This window comes from Apteryx rowi, unplaced genomic scaffold (assembly GCF_003343035.1).
Source record: "Apteryx rowi isolate R43461 unplaced genomic scaffold, aptRow1 scaffold_126, whole genome shotgun sequence".
NCBI classification, from domain to species: domain Eukaryota; kingdom Metazoa; phylum Chordata; class Aves; order Apterygiformes; family Apterygidae; genus Apteryx; species Apteryx rowi.
Window position 1 is genome coordinate 852,747 of NW_020447486.1, and position 18,701 is coordinate 871,447.

Below are 18,701 nucleotides of genomic sequence, written 5' to 3' on the forward strand. Positions count from 1 at the left end.
CATGCTGCCTCATTTTGTTGGTGAGAGTTGATGGGTGGTTTCAGTTTGGTGCAGAAATAAAAGCGTTTGCATAGATTGTCAGTACTGTATGCAGTGTCCTGCATGCCAGGTTTGAGGTGCCTTTGCAAGGACGGGAGTAATGGAAGGGGGGGTATGGGGCAGGAACTGAATGTTAAACTAGTACGTTTAGCTGTTCTTGTTATTCTTGGAAGAGGTATTGGCTGGGCTTTAATTGAGATGGACACTTTCAGAGAACAAAAGGCAACCACCTCAGAAGAGGTTAGACAGTGGTAGTAAAAGACTAGCAGAACTACTCCCAGGCATTGTCATGTAATTTGGGATCTTGGTGTACTGCTGGATTACTGCCTCTCATTTATCAGCTTCAGCAACAAAACAGTGGTTATATATATTACTGTTATATACTGTTGACCGTATGCATAGGCCTGTTTTAGAGCAGCACATGAAAAGAAGGAATAGAATGGATTAAACAAGACCTATCCTCTGTTGCCTTGTCTCTGAAAGGAAGAAGATGAGTTCTTTATGGCCTGGGAATGCTTGCTTGTAGCATCTGCAGAAACTGGAAAAGTTTGTTTCAAGATGGAGTTCTGGGCTTGCCTGGACTCTTGTGGCATCTCTGGTTGCTCTGACAGTCATAGCAAGCTTAGTATTCTGGGACAGACAGCAGCTCCTGTTTATTCAACAGCTGTTTCTGAAGTGAACAGAAAAATAGGGAAAATTCTTCTTTCACTTATGACAGTGAGGTGAATAAAACAGTCTGAGGTATAGCTAATGCTCAGGACGTTGTGTAAGCCCCTTGAGCTCACTTGACTTTTCATCCCTCTCTTTTCGGGCTTGCAGGTATGAAGACAACTGTAAGCGAAGCAGAACATCCTCTGTTATGTGAAGGCACCCGAAGGGAGAAGGGGGATCTGGCATTAGCTCTGATGATCACTTACAAGGATGATCAGTCTAAGCTGAAGAAGGTCAGCATCCCTTTAAAAGCAGAGAGGGTGATGCAAAGTAAATTATGTTTGTTTTTTGACAGATTTCACAGTTTTGCCAGTGTGTATAAGTTGCTGTGTCATGTATTGCCTGCTGATTTACAAGCCATGTTGTAGTGCTTATATTCTCCCACTGATGCAAAATCTGACTGCATAGTGTGCATTGCTCTGGAAGAGGCACTCTTTCCATAGGCGGTTTAAGCTCCCCTTTGGAAATGCGTTCTCACTGCATTTAATGCTTTTGCTTACCTGCTGAAACAAGTCCTTTGTCCCAGGGGTTTTTGGTGTGCATTGTGCATGTGGTCTGGGCATTGACTTGGTTTTGCTGCAGGAATGCTGGCATGCAGAACAATATAACTAGCAAAGCCTTTGTCTCTTAATCTCTCTCACCTCTTCTGTATACAAGTTCAATCCACCTATCTCTTAACTGTTCATGCAAGAGAGAGAGTACAACTCTGTGTCCCCCCCTCCCCAATATCAAAAACTGCTAGAGTTTCAGGAAGGGTTTTATTAACCTTTTATATTCAGAAACAGTTCTACCCAGCAAGAGTTTATTTCTGACTTCTACAGGATAAGCTCTTTTACTACACTTTTCTCTGCTACAGGGATTAATAGAGAACGCCTGCAGTATCAGCTGTCTACAAATAAATCCTGTCACACTTGCAGTGTTCATTTCATGTGCAGAATGAACAGTAGAAATGGACAAACCCATAAAATGTTGTTCCCCAATTATGTAATAAACAGGGATGAGAAAGTTTTATTGTAGTCTGGTAGAAGACAATTTCTTTAGTGTCTGAATATCTAAAAGGCTCTACCAGTTTCTCAGTAATTGTAATTTTTAGATAGTGAGCAAATAATTGCAGACTTGAGCAAGAACATCTAATGACTGGCAGAACTAAATATGCAGCCCTGTTCTGTGCTTGATGTAGCAGAATTGCTTTTGTATTGTATGTGTTGGGTGCCTTCCTTGGGAAGCCAGTGGCTTTTTGAACTAAAAATGGGGCCATTACTGAGTACAAATGAATCTATGCTTCCCTAGTAATGCAGACCACATGGCTCTCAACTGTGCTTGACTGATCTTCAGCACAAGAAGGTGCCTGCTTTCTCTAGAAAGTAGACAAATATTTTCTTTATTATCCAGCCAAATGGAATTTATTTTCCATCAGGAAGCTGATTTGGTACTTTCCTTCCTTCCTCTCTCTCTCTCTCTGTGTGTGTGTGTGTGTGTGTGTAATGCCTGTTTTCCCACTCTCCTACTAAGTTCTTTTTTTTTTTTCTTGCTGTTAAAGATTTTAGACAAACTCCTAGACAGAGAGAGTCAAACACACAAACCACAGACTCTGAGTTCCTTCTACTCATCCAGCAAGCCTACAGTAGCAAATCAGAAATCTCCTTCCAAGCACGCTGCCCAGTCCACTGCAGCTATCCAGCAGCTTCCAGGGACTTCTGTCACTCAGCAAGCCAGTGTAAGCACTGCAGTCCAGAGTAGTCCTGAGAACTTTGTGGAGAAAAGTGCGCAGGGTAAGAGGTTCTTTGTAAGGGCTATGTTGAAATCCTTTGGTTATCAGTGCAAAAAGGAAACTTAAGTGCTTGTTTATCTTGGGAAGTGGTTGAAAGTGATTTATATTATTAGCACCTGCCTGCTTGACAGTTACTAGAATGTCATTCTCCCGTTACCTGCTTGGTCAGATCCATTTCTGTTGACCTTGTTGCATAGAAATTCGAACTACTTTTCAGGTTAATCCTGTGTTGGGTTAATTGTTAACTGTTTTTTGGTATACATAAAACTACTGTGACTGCATCTTTTAGCTTTGTATCACAGCATTTCAAAAAGTTTACGCACCAAGTCAGGTGCCTGCTTTTGAGGATAGTAACTATGATGGCTGAAGGGCATCAGTGATAAATGGGGTGTGTTTTCCTTCAAGATATGCCCCTGCTCCAGTGGCAAGCATCACATCTGGTGGAAAGCAGGTGATCTCTTAACTCTTCCCAAAGAGATCAATAGTAGTTTAGGATTAGCACAATAAGGTCGAGGTTGCTGGAGCACTGTTATTCTAAAACTTTGTCCTTAGTTGAAACAAACCTTCCAAAGCTTGAGTTGTTAAGCTTAAATGTTCTTGACCTGGTATCTGATGATATGTTTAATACTGAAAGAGAACTGATACAATCGTGCTTCTGAATAGCACTCACTTTTCAAAGATCCTGTGTCTTTTAATGTTTATACTTCTAAACTGGCACATCTGGTTTTAAAGGTACAGAAACAAATCATGTTTACCTTGTCACTGTCTTGTTTATGCAGAGAGCTCTCAGAGGTCCCCCTGCGAGCCAGTGGGGGAGTCCACTGTCTTGAAACAAGAGGGAAAGGTCCCCAGTCGTCTGGCCCTTGGCAACCGAGGTGGATACAATGGGAGATGCTGGGGTTCGCCCGTCAGGCAGAAGAAGAAGCACACGGGTAGGAATGGGCTAGTTAATACAGCCTGTAGTGCTGTGCTAGCCACCCTGCTGGGGTTTCAGTAATTCACCTGCTCTTTTATTCCACCTGTCAGCCTTTCCTTTATTACAGAAGCAGTTGATCGCTTCTGAGGTCTTTGGCCTGGAGGAATAAGCTTTTCTCCACAGATTTCCTCCTTGCTTCATGCTCATACAGAACTTGACCTTGTATGCATATTTGCTTCTTGTTGTTATACTCTGCCATATAGCTTGGCAGATGGATTGAGGGGTTGGGATGGTGTGAAGGGGGAAATAAAGATACTTACTGCTTGAATACTTCTGCTTTTTATTCAGGGAACTGCAAAATGCCTGCGATATCTGTGGCCAAACTGGCTAATTTAATCTTTTGTAGTTTGCAAAGAAGTTAAATGCCTGGCAGCTGTTAGGCTGACTGTCACTGGCATGACTGTTCTTACACAGGACTGTATGTGACCTGGGTAGGAGCTTGTCTGCTGATGTTGCTCTGTTGGTTTTGGTGTTGTAGGCATGGCTAGTATTGACAGCAGTGCTCCTGAAACCACCTCTGACAGCTCTCCAACACTCAGTCGGCGGCCTCTACGTGGGGGATGGGCAACAACATCCTGGGGCAGAGGACAGGACAGTGACAGTATCAGCAGTTCTTCAAGTGATTCACTGGGCTCTTCCTCCTCCAGTGGCAGTAGGAGAGCCAGTGGGGGAGCCCGTGCAAAGACTGTGGAAGTTGGCAGGTAATGAATAATGCACAGAGGCAACCTCTTGGCGTGATGTGAGGGATGTAGCATCTGTGCACCAGGAAGTACTTCCTTAGGAGAGCTTGTTTTGTTTCCTCTGGATCCTAAAGGCAGAAACTCTGCACCCCAGCTAGTGAACTTGGGGTACCTGTTGCTGTCTGAAAGGTTCCTCTATCTTCTTTTAGGTATAAAGGCAGGCGGCTGGAGAGCCATGCTCCTCATGTCCCAAACCAGCCCTCAGAGGCAGCTGCTCACTTCTACTTTGAATTGGCCAAGACAGTCCTTATCAAAGCAGGTGGAAATAGCAGCACGTCCATCTTCACCCACCCTTCCTCCAGCGGTGGGCACCAGGGACCACACCGCAACCTTCACCTCTGCGCCTTCGAGATCGGGCTCTATGCACTAGGGCTGCACAATTTTGTCTCCCCCAACTGGCTCTCTCGAACTTATTCCTCCCATGTCTCCTGGATCACAGGTTACAGCACAATTTTATTGGGAAGCTTGCTTTTGGACAGGAAGGAGGGGAGGGAGGTGAGCTTGTGCCCAAACATGAAAATGCTGATGTGCTGTGGTAGCCATGTAAGCCAGTGGCACAACCAGTGGTACAAGCTAGGAACTAGTGATTTACACTGTAGTGCTTGTTTTGGCATGGAAGATTCTGGTGACTTGTTTCTTTTTGTTTGTACTGCAATGCGCTTCAGTGCTTGGAGCCATAGACCCTTTCTCAGAAGCTTTTGGGAAAGGGAGGTGGCACTGAGACTGGTCTCCTTTGGGGGTCTGCTGAAGAGATGGACGCTTGTAAAGTTTGAATGTGCTCTTTGGCTGTGTTCAAAATTTCACTTTCCTTCTCCCTCTGTTTGCATCCAGTCCCACTGCCAGCTTTCTCCCTGTGTGGCTTCTAGAGCACAAAAAACACTCTCTGGAAAGTTCATGTTTTCCTGACATGCCAGAAAGCAAGCAACAGTCCAGGCTGTGGTTTTTGGGTACTAAAGCAGTTACAGCAATTTTCTCTCACTGCCTCAGGTGCATCTTTCACTTAGCTTGGTTAATAGTGCCCTCAGTCGCTGCTTGTTTATTCAGCTTATTCAGGGCTCTTGCCTATCCTGTGTTTTGAGAGGAAGAGCCTGAATTTGACTTAAAACCTAAGGGGAGCAACTGGACTCTGTTGCTGGCCCCTGAGGGAAGTTATGAGTGCATCTGCTATAGGGGAGAAGCTAACTGGCTCTGTGTTGGACATGGTCAGCAGTATGACAATCTTCTCTTTTACTCTTAGGGCAGGCTATGGAGATTGGTAGTGCAGCCTTGAACATCTTGGTGGAGTGTTGGGATGGACATCTGACACCTCCAGAGGTGGCATCATTGGCGGACAGGGCCTCACGGGCCAGAGACTCCAACATGGTGCGAGCAGCTGCTGAACTGGCACTCAGCTGCCTGCCCCATGCCCATGCCCTGAACCCAAACGAGATCCAGAGGGCTCTGGTGCAGTGTAAGGAGCAGGTGAGCATCACATGGGGGATGGCTAGCACAAGCTGATTTCCACCATCAAGAACATGCTTTTTTCTGTGGAACTGGCTCCTTTTTGCTGCTGGACAGCCTTAATTGCATTTCTGTGGATTTCTCTTGTCCTTCATGAATAGCTCTGGTTATTCTGCAGCCTTGTTTCTGTCTGTTCCCCATAGCATCAGTCATTTTAGAGTGCCTTTGTAGTTTTTTCCTGTTGTAGTTTTGCCTTCTGGCATTTCTGTTTTTGCACTTTTAACCCTCTGCTTTTCTTCCCCCTGCCCTCAGGATAATCTGATGCTGGAGAAGGCCTGCATGGCAGTAGAAGAGGCAGCCAAAGGAGGCGGCGTGTACCCAGAGGTCCTCTTTGAAGTAGCTCACCAGTGGTACTGGCTTTATGAACAGACTGTTGGTGGGACCCCAGCCCAGAGAGAAGGAGCCACTGGCTGCAGTGCCAGTGGTACACGGGCTGCCTCTGAAGCAGCACGTGGGTTGACGGACAACCGGGTGACCTCTGAGCCAACCACTGTGACAGTGGCAGCTGCAGTAACTGCAGCAGCAACAGTAATGCCAGTGATTTCTGTGGGGTCAACTATGTACCAGCAGCATACGATGGCAGGACCAGCTATGGCGCACACACACACGCAGGGCCTCCACCCCTACACCACCCTCCAGACTCACATCCCCTGTAACCCTCAGTATATTGGACACACCATCCAGCACATGCCGCGCCCAGCAGTCTTCCCGGTGCCTGGCTCAGCCTACCCGCAGGTGAGTTTTGCTTTTGGTTTGTTCATTTACAGGGAGTTGTGTGGCTGCTTCCAGTGGGGGTACATCTGACCGGGGAAAGCATGTGGCTGAGAGCTGCTGTGTCTTGAGTTCTAGCTTCTGCTCTCCCTAAGTGATTTGTGATATCTACCTTCAGCTCTCCAGCTCAGCTTTTTCACTGATAAGGAGCCTTCTGTGGGTATATATAAAGTCTTGAGAGAATATAAAATACAGTATTATGTCAGTAGCTTTTAATTATTATTGCTCTGTAGTTTCTCGGAACATGCAAGGCACCTGACAGAAAGCTTATCTTCTTGAGAACTTTCAGATGAAATAAGAACTACAGGGGGAAAACCAGCAAAGGATATTTTAGCCTCTGCCTGTCTTTGAAAGTTCTTGGAGTGTTTTTGTACAAACTGATTAGATTTAAAAGGATGAGGAACAAGCAGATGTAATAGTCATCTGGTTCAAGATCGTTTCTGTGCTGCTTTTTTCCTGTGCTTTCTCCTCCCTGTCAGATTGGGGTTAGTGTGTGAACATCATGTTTTGGATTTCTTCTAAATGGTCATAGGAAGTAGACATGACTGTTATTCATCTTCTATTTTAGGGTGTCCATCCAGCATTCATAGGAGCGCAGTACCCTTATTCGGTAACAACCCCGTCGTTGGCAGCTACAGCGGTGTCATTCCCTGGTGTGCCGGTTCCATCCATGACGCAGATTGCGGTGCATCCCTATCACAGCGAGACAGGACTGTCACTGTCTTCCAATGTAGCGAGTGAGTGTAACAGGTCCTGGGCTGTACGTAGCGTAGGTATGGTTACTGTGCCTCCTAGTTGTATCCCAGTCACGTCCTCCTCACTAACCACATGTGGGAACAGGGCTCTTGCACTGAAAAGTTCTGACCAAGTTCACCTCAGCCTACAGATGTAGATGTTCAAGGGTACTGGGGTTCCTAATGGGACACCAGGGAAACCTGATTCAGCTAGCGGGGCTTTAATTTCTGGCCAGCTAAATTTCCAGTGTGAGATTATTTTGGCCTCTCAGACTGAAGTGTTTCTAGACCTCCTACCCCTTCTGACCTCTAACGTATTAGTTTTATTCCCCCTCTTATTTTCCTTAGCAGCCTCTCCTTAGGGCAAAGTGAGCATAGATGATCTTGGGTAGGCTGTTGTGATCCCTTTGGGTAAGGATGCAGGAAGCAGGCAGCAGTCAAACTTTTGCTACAGTAGCATTAATAGTTGTCTTTCCTGACCTAAGAGATTGGAGATGCCAGTACCCCAAATGTGGAACTCCTCTACAGAGGACAGATGTTTTGGTAGGATCATGTCAATGGCAGTCTGAGTGATTGCATCCGTGTTGTGTTGGGGCTGTAGTGATGATGAAGACCCATCAGGTAGTGTGCAGCATTGGAACAGCAGATGTGTTGTTGACTGAATTGTGGGCATGTTCCCACTGTATTGGGGTGCTGCACCAGCAGACAGTGGTTGGACTCAGGCTCTCTGGAGATGCTGTGGTTTGCCTTGTTTGTATGTTTGCTTATCAGTGCTTCACACCTGACCACACTCTGGGAAGACTGGCATATGGGAAACCACTTAAGAGATGTGTTGGCCTCCCTCATACCCAGATTTTCAGGAGAAAGGGGCTTCCTTTTCAGTTATTTTTAAGTGCACTTTCTTTCATTCTAATGCTAAAAAGCCAGCCAAAAGCAGAGGAGTCCTGAAGGCCTCAGAATTTGAAGAGCATCCTCTGTTTGCTGACAGCCTCAGTCCTGGCTTGGAGCTGTGAGTCTTATCTGTCAGAAACAATTTTTGCATGCCTCCCAAGAGCTATGAATCCTCCAGAGCTGTTAACTCATCCTAGAGCACTTAAAATAACAAAAGGAAAAAACAACCCCACCCTTTCCAGTTGCCATTGTTTATAACTTGCATAAACTTTTGTTCTCCAGTTCTTAAAATATCGTTTCACTGTTCATGGAGTAGGTAGTCATGTGGTGACGTTCGAGCTTTGGCAACAGTTCAGCCCGTTCTTATGGGTTATTCTCCCTGTCCAACTTCAAATGCAGCACGGATTTTGCCCCAGTTTGTGGGCTGTTTGGCACTGTGTGTCAGCTTTGCTGAGGAGGTCAGGTGGATCTGTCCTTAGAGGTACAATGTTCTCAGGTATTCAGCTATGCACTAGGAAACATATTCTGGGGAAAAAAAATAAAAAACCAACCAACCAACCAACCAACACAGAGGTAGCAGGGAAGAGAAGAAATCAGAACATGGAGCATTGCCCAGACTGGTATAGCAGCACCACAGAGAAGCTGTGAAATAAAGGTCACAATGTTCACACACCTAATGGCATCTCTGCTCTGGAATTCTCAAGCACACCTTGCTTTTTCCTCTGTGTGCCTTTCTTGAGAGGAAATTTAGATAAACTTGAGTCCCTTGTCAGAGTGCAGTTTATTGGCTCAGTGTTAATTGCTTCCTGTAAAAGTTTAGGTAGTACAATGTAATGGATTTCCTGTGATCCCCTTGAATTTGCCCCCGTTAGTGTCTGCAGGTGTCTGAACCTTCTCAAGTTGCCTTGCTGTTTTTACTGTTGATACATGCTGCCAGTATTTGCATTTGCTGTTCCTTCTGAGGATCAACTGGAGGCTACCCTCCAGGAACACCCTTCCTACAGGGTTGTTGGGGTCATTGCTGTTTTACAGCAGAAGTGGAGGAACCTCACAATGTTGGACTTTGAGTGACTTAATACCGTTCTCATTCAATGACTTTTTTCAGCAGTTTCTCATTAGATGGAAACTGACATGCTTATTTCCTTGAACAAGAAGTCAGAATCAGACATGTCATTTAATAATAAGAAAGACGTTTGAGTTAATACATGTATTTACATGTAAATCATGGATGATGTGCATGTCTATGGGATACTGGAAGGAGATGGGCAAACATGTAATTGACCCATTTTAGCCCCTGCTTGCAAACAAAATAGAGATACTCGCAGCCCATTGTATTCGGTTGTAAATCCGTGGTTTTTGGTTGCTGTATTGTTCTGTTTAGGGGAGCAGAACAGTACATTGGCAGTGGGCGGCCAGGTGAGGGAGATGATGGCCCAAGTAAAGCTTCTCATAGGCTTGGTGGTGGGTCCTAATGCTGCTGTTTTGCTCTCTTCAGTAGGAAGTGTCCATGCAGGATCAACGTTCCCAGCGATTCAGGGGGCTTCCTTGACAACTCTGTCCTCACAGCCCAACTCCCTTGTTACAGGGGGTTTTCCTGCCGAGGATGAGCAGCACAGTCAGCCTGTGAGCCCCCAAGGTCTGCACTACCTCCACTCTGCATACCGAGTTGGTAAGGACAGCCAAGTGGGTTCCCATGGCCCCCTCAAAAGGGATTCAGGGCAGGGCTGCAGCAGCTTCTTGTTGTTTGGCAATTTCCTACTGCACCTATTGGGGGTGATGGCATCCTAGCTACGTGGGGAGAGCTGTTTCATGGTCATGTGATCATATGATGAGCATATCATGAAGCTGAAAATGGAGGCGAAGCACTAGAAGGTTGTACAGTTGCTGTTGAGAGCTGTCAGAGTAGAAGAGAAAGCTAAATGGGTAGAGCTGGGAAGAGTCTTGCCTTTCAGCAGGTGCATGTAAGGAAGCCTACATGGGGCTCTGAGGATGTGGTTGTGGAAGTTGTGACCATGTAAGAAAATGGAGTTCAGTTCCTGCTCCTTGTGGACTGTGCAGGCACAGCTCTAGTGTAATGATACCACTTGAGAGTACACCCTCTGTCCCTCCAGCTAGGTTGTGGAAGACTGGTGTGGAAGGAACTTGCATTTCATAGAAGGTGGGTATATAAGTAGTATTCCTTTCCCAGTCATACTGGTTATTAGGAAATAAACAGCCAGAGCCTGGACTGTCATTGGTATAACGTTATCAGAGTCTCAGAGTTTGCAGTTGAGCGTAGATTGCAGTAAGCTACTCATACATAGTGATGGTTAAACCCAGCAGATACTCAGGGAAGGGGGAGGGAGACTTCAAGATAGGCAAAGCCAGCACAGGGCAGCAAAGGAAAAGGAACAGCAAGAAGATGGAGGAAGGCTATCTGGAAGTTGCTTCAGTTTTTTGTTGAAAAGTAGAGGAGAAAGTACTTGTCAGCCAGCAAGGAGGCAGGTGTCATGGGAAACATTATAGTGGTAAGTGATAAGACATGAAAGGCATTTAATAGCCGGAATAACAGAGAAGGGGTGTGGGGTGGAGGGCCTGGAAGATGAAAACAGGCCATTGGGTTACATAGGGCTTGCTGGGCTTTTAAAAATGTTTAAAGGGGAGGATTTGTGTGAAGAACTGTAAAGGAATGAGTGAAATGTTTGCAGATTGGCGTACTGCAGCTTAGTGTGGGCCTGTTGTCTGTGCAGTTGAACTGGTTAATTTGGGTAGCTCCTCTGTTTCTAAATTTGGAGCAAAGGCACTGTATTCAGGGCATCTCTTCCAGTGCATCCTTTAGGTCCATGTGCTGTAGGTGCTCGTGGTCTCTTTGCAGCTCTAGTGAGGTGTGATGGTTGAGCAGATTTCCCAGCCTGGAGCAGATCCAGCTGTCCTTGCAGCTCCTCCGTGTGGTGACAATCTCTAAACTAGGCCTTTTGTTTCTCTGTGGGCTCTTTGCAGCCAGGGAATTTGCTGCTAATGAAGGGCAGGGCAATCAAATGGTGTTGCAGTGAGTAAGAGCTAGACTGAGTCCTACTGGGGCAGAAGTGCTGCTTGACTCTGGCTGCCCCTTTCTCACAGGGATGCTGGCACTGGAGATGCTTGGCCGAAGAGCTCACAACGACCATCCCAACAACTTCTCCCGCAGCCCACCCTACACGGAGGATGTAAAATGGCTCCTTGGGTTAGCTGCAAAGTTAGGTAAGGCTCAGAGCAGTTCTTCAGCAGAAATCTACTTGCTGGGATTTGGATCATGGGGGAAAAGCTCTCTTAAGACTGAAACTTCAAAGATTGGGTGAAGCCAGTGTCCTATTTCTGAGAGTGTTTCAGAAGATCCTTGCTGCTCTTTCATTCAGCCAGCTGTCCCCTTTCTGGGTTCTGTCTGCAAGTTGTTGAATTTTGAGGCTCTGGATGAAGTGCATGGGGTTGGACTGGACTCAGAGCTTGTATATCTTCCATTCTATAACAATAGCTTTTTCTTTTCCCTTTCCACTATCTTGTAGGTATTCCTCTCTTTCTTATGTATATTTATGCCTTCTGTGAAGACCTTTTATAGCAATAGGTGCTCAAACCACCAGTTTTTTTCACTTCTACTTTCATCTTGGGTCTTTTTTCTATCAGCTTTTTTTTTTTTTTTTTAATTCTTTCATCAGCAGTAAGAAGTTACAAAAACAGGTCTACAAACAGCCTGTCTAGTGGCATGGCTTCTCCTGCTATTGCTAGGGGAGGTCCAGTGCAGACAGCAGTGGAGAAATGTGAATATCCCTCCAGCCTCACCAAGGCCTGAGTGCTGGGGGTGCAGATGCTTCCTAGATGGACAGGAAGGAAACGATGGGAGGAGGTGCTGCATACTCTTGTCTCTGTAGTTATCCTGCCACATTACTTTTCTTTCACATCCTTTTTAAAAACAAGTGAACTGGAAATATCAAGAGTGGCTGAGGTAGTACCTGGTCTCTACTCAGCCCTGATGGATTTATGAGAATGGTCTCTTGCCCCCAGGAGTTTGCTAGCCCCTCTCTCCCGAGGCTGGCAGAGGATACATTACACTAGGAAGAAGGTGCTCCAAATCCAGGTTCTTGCTGGGTGGTTGCCTGACTTCTTGTGCGTCTTTAACACTGTGTTGTTCTCACTTCTCCTTCCTGTGCAGGTGTAAACTATGTGCATCAGTTTTGCGTTGGTGCAGCCAAGGGTGTGCTGAGCCCTTTTGTGCTGCAGGAGATCATCATGGAAGCTCTCCAGAGGCTCAACCCGGCTCATGTGCACAACCACCTGCGCACCCCAGCCTTCCACCAGCTGGTGCAGAGATGCCAGCAGGCCTACATGCAGGTAACATGCTGTCTGACTTCCTGCTTGTCAGAGCCTGCCCTGCAGATACTGCACGCATGTGTGGAGGGGAAGGGACCTTGGGGTACTGGTAGCTGAACTGGTCCATTGCCTGATGCATCTGTCTCACTTACAGGGTCTAGAGTAGGCACTGCTTGCCTTTATGGAGGCTGTGTCCAAAGGATGCCATTGTACTGATTCTTTCAAGGCCTCTTGCCCCCTTACTCACCCTGCAAGATGGTGTGGTTTTGTGTTCCCAGTCCTCTTCCTTTCTTGCTCCAAATGCTATCTATGCCTTTTAACGTCTGTACTTTTTTCTTTACCTTGTATGCTCTTGAGCTACCTGTCTGCCTCCTCTTAGCCTGTCTTTCTCTTCTTTCCTTGATTGTGGCCTGTCTTCATCTCCTCACTGAGCCCTGGCATGGCTGTGTAGTGTGCTAGTGCTAGCACTAATAGTGGAAGTGGCTTGGTCAGATACCAGTACAGATGAGATATTTCAGGATTTATTGAAACCAGGACAAGTGTGTTTCAGTGAGCCAGCTGGGATGCCAGAGCCACCTGTTCCTTAAAACAGTGCAAACAGACTGCCCCGCATGTGCCTACTTCTCTTGAATACAGGACAAGAACGGTAATTCTGCAGACTTACTGTCCATGTAGGATCAGCTGTCCTGCCACCTAGATGATATTCTGGGTCATCACAGCTGCATCATGATAATCACGGCTGCTTTGCTTGAGCTGTTTCTCTGAGCTGCATTAGGGAACTAGCTTTCTCAAAGGCTGGACCTGCAGTTTTGGGGCCTTAGCTGGCAAACTGATATAAGTGGCAGATTCTGACTGAGAGTGCTAGGTCTAGGGATGCTTTGTAACAATTTAGTGTAAGCCTTACTCCTGCCATACCCCTTTAGCAAAGGAGATGTCCTGTGAACATGCTGGGTCCCTGTGTATATCCTGCAGAATTAATGGTGTGAGGGTTAGACGCAGGTGGGTGATGGCAAAGACCTTTGGCTGACCCTTTTTGCTCTGGTCTATGCCATGGTCTGATGCTCATGAAGGAGAGAACAGCTGCTTCTGGTGCTGTGAGGGGACAGTCTCCTTAGCTACGTTAGGAAGTAAGATATAGCACTGCTATCAATTGAGCTAGCTCTCCTGTCTGTCAGAGCCTCTGAGTCCTGTGACTGCTGTGGGGTAACAGGATCCTGTGATGTGTCACCTTGGGAGCTCTTGAGCCCTGCTCTGAGTGTCACCAGTGTTAGGGTGGTGAGCAAATACCTTAAGGCTCTCTCCCTGTCCCCATCCAGTACATCCATCACCGGCTGATCCATCTTACTCCAGCTGACTACGATGACTTTGTGAATGCCATCCGCAGCGCCAGAAGCGCCTTCTGCCTGACTCCCATGGGCATGATGCAGTTTAATGATATTCTCCAGAACCTAAAGCGCAGCAAGCAGACAAAGGAGCTGTGGCAAAGGGTCTCTCTGGAAATGACCACCTTCTCGCCATGACGGCAGGCAGAGCTCCATGGACGTGCAGCCCTTCGTCCCGCATAGTTGTAGTTCCATTCACACCATCCTTCCTTCTGGTGTCTTTTTTATTTTAGTTTTAACTTGTTGGAAACCACTGATCTGATGTATTTATTCCATGACATTCCTCTCCAGCACTGTTGCGTGTTGGCACTCTGCTTCGCTCGCTCTTCCTCCTCCTTCCCAGTGGGCTGCAGGCTTCAGAAGCATCAGGAAACGAGAAGGAAGTTGAGCTGGCTGCCCTGTGGTGTAGTCACTGCTTTTCTCCCTGAGCCCCTGGAGGCTGTCCTGCGAGCAGTTTGCAGTGTGATTGCACACGTTTGAGGGGTGGGGGAGTCTGTCTTAAATATTTATTTTGGCATTTATAAATATGTAAACTTTTTTTTTTCCTTCTTTTTTTTGTATGGGCTTTTCTTACTCCACACACCATCTCTTGTTGGGAGAGGCTGGGACTGCTCTGTACAGCCAGTGCTCCCTCCATTCCTTTCAGCACCTCCTGCTGAGAGAAGCTGAGACTGGAGTAGCAGGGCCAGGGCCACCTCTGCGGCTTCCTGCAGCAGCTGCTGAGGGCAGAGGCTGGAGCTTGGGCAGTCGGAATCCATGACTGCACTGAGCTGCCTGGAGACTGCTGGAAGTGCTTGGGCTCTTCCTCAGGAGCGTCCCTCACTGGGCACTGCTGGCTCTTAGGATGTTCTGATCCTGGTCGTTCCAAGTTGTACAATCGTGTTTCTTTTGGCTGGGATATTACTCTCCTGTAATCGGTTTCTTATCCCTTGTCTCTTCTCGTTTCCTGATTAAACACTCGTTTTCTTAGACTGACTCTCTCCTCTATCTGCTATGATGTTGATGATCTGATGGAATGGGCCAGCTGTGTGCCAAGGGGAGCTCCTGTGAGAGCTAGTAGATGGCTGTCCTGCCTCAGGGAATAGCAGGACAGCATGAGGTAGGTGGCCAGAACTTTTAGGCAAGGCGCAAGCCAGAAATTTCTTGCCTGGCACCACTCTGAGAATGACATTCCTCTGCAGAGCCTGAGGTACATGTTGACTGTGTGGTTGATGCGCATGAGGGGAGCTGGTGTAAAAGGTAAGCCTTTCCAAACTTCTGCCAGCCACACCAGGTTCCCTTTCTGTCTTGACGTCAGTGATACCGCTTAGTAATGCAGAGCTTCATATTTCCAAAGTCTTGTACAAAACAGTGGCTGCTCACCCTTGATGTAATTGTTACATGTTATGAAGTAAAGAAGGCTTACGTTCTGCTCCCATCATTTTAGAGATATGCTTGGTGGAGTATGCGAGAGATCCAATGGGGACAATGTTGCAGGAAATTAATTTTAGAAACCTTTTCTTTTTATGCCAAGGAAATTTAAAAGGCTGTTGCCATCTGCAAACATACAAGCACAAAAACATCAAGGCTCTTTTAGTTGAAACTCAAATGATTAATGGATGCTAAGAATCTAATTTCTCTGTAGTAATGTATTTTGCTTTTTATTTGGTTTAGCCAATGACAATAGGGAGCTTCTAGTTCCTCTAAGCTAGAATTATATGCCTGTTTGTATTTGATATTTCCATTGACACTTAAGAAAAAAAAAAACCCAACTTTGTTGATGCCCTTGTTGGGCAAAGCAGATGAATAGGCTCCTTTGGTTTGACTTCTTGCAAGGCACAGGCAACAGAGTGTGATTGAGGTTCCTGTACTTCTGATTGTGCAACAGTAACTATTTAAAGATCTCCTTACAGCCCTTTGCATTGCTTGGTAAGTTGTTCCAGTGTCTAGTTACATGCTAATTATAAATACTGATGTTTGTAAGACTGTGTTAAGTTTTGTGGGTTTTGAACAAACTCCATGTTGATTATGAGCTGCCTGTTATTGGGCAAAACTCCTGACTTTAGAAAGGAGAGCACAGCCTGATCCCTGGGAAGTTTAGGATCCTGAAGCACTTCCTGTGTTCTCTGGTTCTTGCATTTTCAGAACTGGGCAAGGAGTTTGGAGAAAAGTGAGAGTTTTCTAACAAAGCCTAACCTTTTCCTTTCCACTGTTTATAGGAGAACAAATAAGGGAAGAAAGAAGGGAGTATCTTCTAGAAAGAAAGGAGCAGAGGGGAGATGGGCAAAAGCTGAATGTGCTAAATATCAGGAACAGAAGTGGCAGTTATTGCATTGAGGATTTGGACTGATTAGGGAAATAAAAGGACAGAGCCTTATCTATTAGAAGACTATGCTTACTCCCTGCGCAGGCAAGTTTTCAGGTTATTATAACTAAAATACATCAGGAGCCCCAGAGCACTGTCACCAGTATCTTTGGTTTGAGGAGATATAGTGGAGCTGTTTATACTGAGATCAGAATGGAATTTGTCTAGAAGTGCACTTGCTCTCATTCTTTGTAGTCCCCATAATGGCTGTAAGAGAAAAGAAATAGCAATGCACATTATCTTTTTACTGCATTCAAAACTCTCTTTGGTTATTTTACCCAGTCTAGTCCTCATACAGGTTCCATTGCTTTCGTGACAGACCTTATCAGAGTTGTCTTCCAGCAGCTGCAGAGCCCAAGCAGGGGAAGAGCCAGGGAATCTCACCTCAGACTGACATTGGCTGAACAAGCAACTCAGTGGTGTGAAGCACAGGTCAGCAGTTTCAGAAGTTTCCAGTCGTGTTCTCTGACAAAATTCCTCACAGTGAACGGTCAGAAAGAGGAGCTGTGCATAATTTATTCAGGTCTGTCAGAACACACTTTCAGTACTGGCTCTCTGGAACTGTTAATCTTACGTTGTTCCTGAGCCATATTCCAAGGAAGTATATCTGTGCAAGGGCAGGAAAGTTTAATGAGAAAGGAGATGTTTGGTTTTTTTCATGCAGTGTGGCTGGAAGGTTCTTGCGGTATCTTTCCTTTCTAAGGTGCAGAGATGAGATGAGCCCTGGTGGCCCCAGAAGCCCTAATCTATTATTAAATTAAAAAAATTATTACCCAGTGCAGCCTTGTTAGTTTGGTCGCTTTTCTAGGAGTGAAGAAAGTACCTAGGCTCAAAACTTCTGGAAAAAAATGTTTTAGTAGTAGGCAAGCGCAGAGGTCACAGTCACCTAGAGTTCCCTTTTGACTTTCATTTAACCCATGCATTTTTTTCACTTGAGAGTAAATGTTCTCCTGGCCCTTACAGAATATCTGGGTTTGGAAGGGACTTCTAGAGATCATCTGGTCTAACCACCCTGCTCAAGCAGAATGAGCTAGAGCAGGTTGCCAAGGACCATGTCCAGTTGGGTTTTGAATATCTCCAAAGACTGAGACTCCACAACCTCTCTGGGCAACCTGTTCCAGTGTTGAACCATCCTCTCAGTAAATCAGTGTTTTATGTTCAAGTGGAATTTCCTGTGTTTCAGTTCATGTCCATTGCCTCTTGTCCTGTCACTGGGAGAACAGTATGGCCCTGTCTTGTTTACACCCTCCCATCAGGTATTTATAAACATTGATAAGACCCTCTCTGGGCTTTTTCATCTCTAGGCTGAACAGTCCTGGCCCTCTGAGCCTCTCCTTGTAGGAGAGATGTTTCAGTCCCTTAATCATCTTTGTGGCCCTTCACTGCACTTGCTACAGTAAACCCATGTCTGTCTTGCACTGGCGAACCCAGCACTGGACACAGTACTTCAGGTATGGCCTCACCAGGGCTGAGCAGAGGGGAAAGATCACCTCCCTCAACCTGCTGGCAATACGCCTTCCTATGCAGTCCAGGATGCTGTTGGCTGCCTTTGCCGCAAGGGCGCACTGCTGGCCCATGTTTAACTTGTCTGCCAGGACCCCCAGGTGCTTCTCTGCAGAGCTGCTCTCCAGCTGTTTGCTCAGCCCCCCAGCTTGTCCTGATGTGAGGGGTTATTCCTCCCCAGGTGCAGGACTTTGCATTTCCCTTTGTTGAGCTTCATGAAGTTCCTCACTGCCCATTTCTCCAGCCTGTAGAGGTCACTCTAACAGCAGCACAACCATCTGCTGTATCAGCCACTTCTCCCAGTTTTATATCATCTGTGAATTTGCTGAAGGTGCATTTGGTCCCATCATCCAGGCCATTAATGACGATGTTAAACAGGATTGGCCCCAGTAGCTAGCCCTGGGTGACATCACTAGTGACTGACCTCCAGCTGGACTTTGTACTGCTGATCACAACCCTCTGAGCTTGGTGCTTCCGCCAATTTTCAGTCTATCTCACTGACCAGTTGTCTAGCCCATACTTCATCAGCTTGTCTATGAGGATGCTATGGGAGACAGTGTCAAAAGCCTTACTAAAGTCAAGGTAGACAACATTCACTGCTCTTCTCTCATCCACCAAGCCACTTATCTCATCATAGAAGGCTACCAGGTTGGTTAAGCAGGATTCCCCCCCCTTGTAAATCCCTGCTGACTACACGTCTGGAAATTTTTCCGGGATTAGTTGTGCCATCACCTTTCCAGGGATCAAGGTGAGGCTGACTGGTCTGCAGTTCCCCAGAGGAGCATATCTGCATTTGGCATCTTTACAGCCAATAAACCATCTGAATTGGAGTTGTCACCTGATGAAGCAACATGCCTATCAACAGGTAGGGCTAGAATTAGCTGTTTTTATTTTTATTTATTGTCTTTGATATTTATTTGGGATATGTATTTTCCTTCTTTCAGCCTCCATACAGAAATATCCTTTTGGAGAGCTGTTTTTTTTTTTTTTTTTTTTTATGAAAGCGCTTTTTTAGG

At 46.1% G+C, this 18,701-nt stretch overlaps 1 protein-coding gene across 3 annotated transcripts in view; it reads left to right on the forward strand.

The window, feature by feature from the left end:
• The window catches only part of ZSWIM8 (zinc finger SWIM-type containing 8), a 63,864-nt gene extending 48,611 nt beyond the window's left edge, over window positions 1–15,253 (forward strand). For 2 of the 3 annotated variants that reach the window (XM_026055791.1, XM_026055792.1), the window contains 12 exons: window positions 859–983; window positions 2,291–2,522; window positions 3,301–3,453; window positions 3,976–4,198; window positions 4,387–4,676; window positions 5,475–5,698; window positions 5,990–6,472; window positions 7,077–7,245; window positions 9,629–9,802; window positions 11,233–11,352; window positions 12,299–12,477; window positions 13,773–14,813. In XM_026055791.1, the coding sequence (XP_025911576.1) occupies window positions 859–983; window positions 2,291–2,522; window positions 3,301–3,453; window positions 3,976–4,198; window positions 4,387–4,676; window positions 5,475–5,698; window positions 5,990–6,472; window positions 7,077–7,245; window positions 9,629–9,802; window positions 11,233–11,352; window positions 12,299–12,477; window positions 13,773–13,976 (2,576 nt within the window). In that variant the 3' untranslated portion in view covers window positions 13,977–14,813. Of the gene's footprint in view, window positions 1–858; window positions 984–2,290; window positions 2,523–3,300; window positions 3,454–3,975; window positions 4,199–4,386; window positions 4,677–5,474; window positions 5,699–5,989; window positions 6,473–7,076; window positions 7,246–9,628; window positions 9,803–11,232; window positions 11,353–12,298; window positions 12,478–13,772 lie in introns of all 3 variants that reach the window. The other variant, XM_026055790.1, reaches the window with a different exon arrangement.
• Window positions 15,254–18,701: the final 3,448 nt, after the last annotated feature.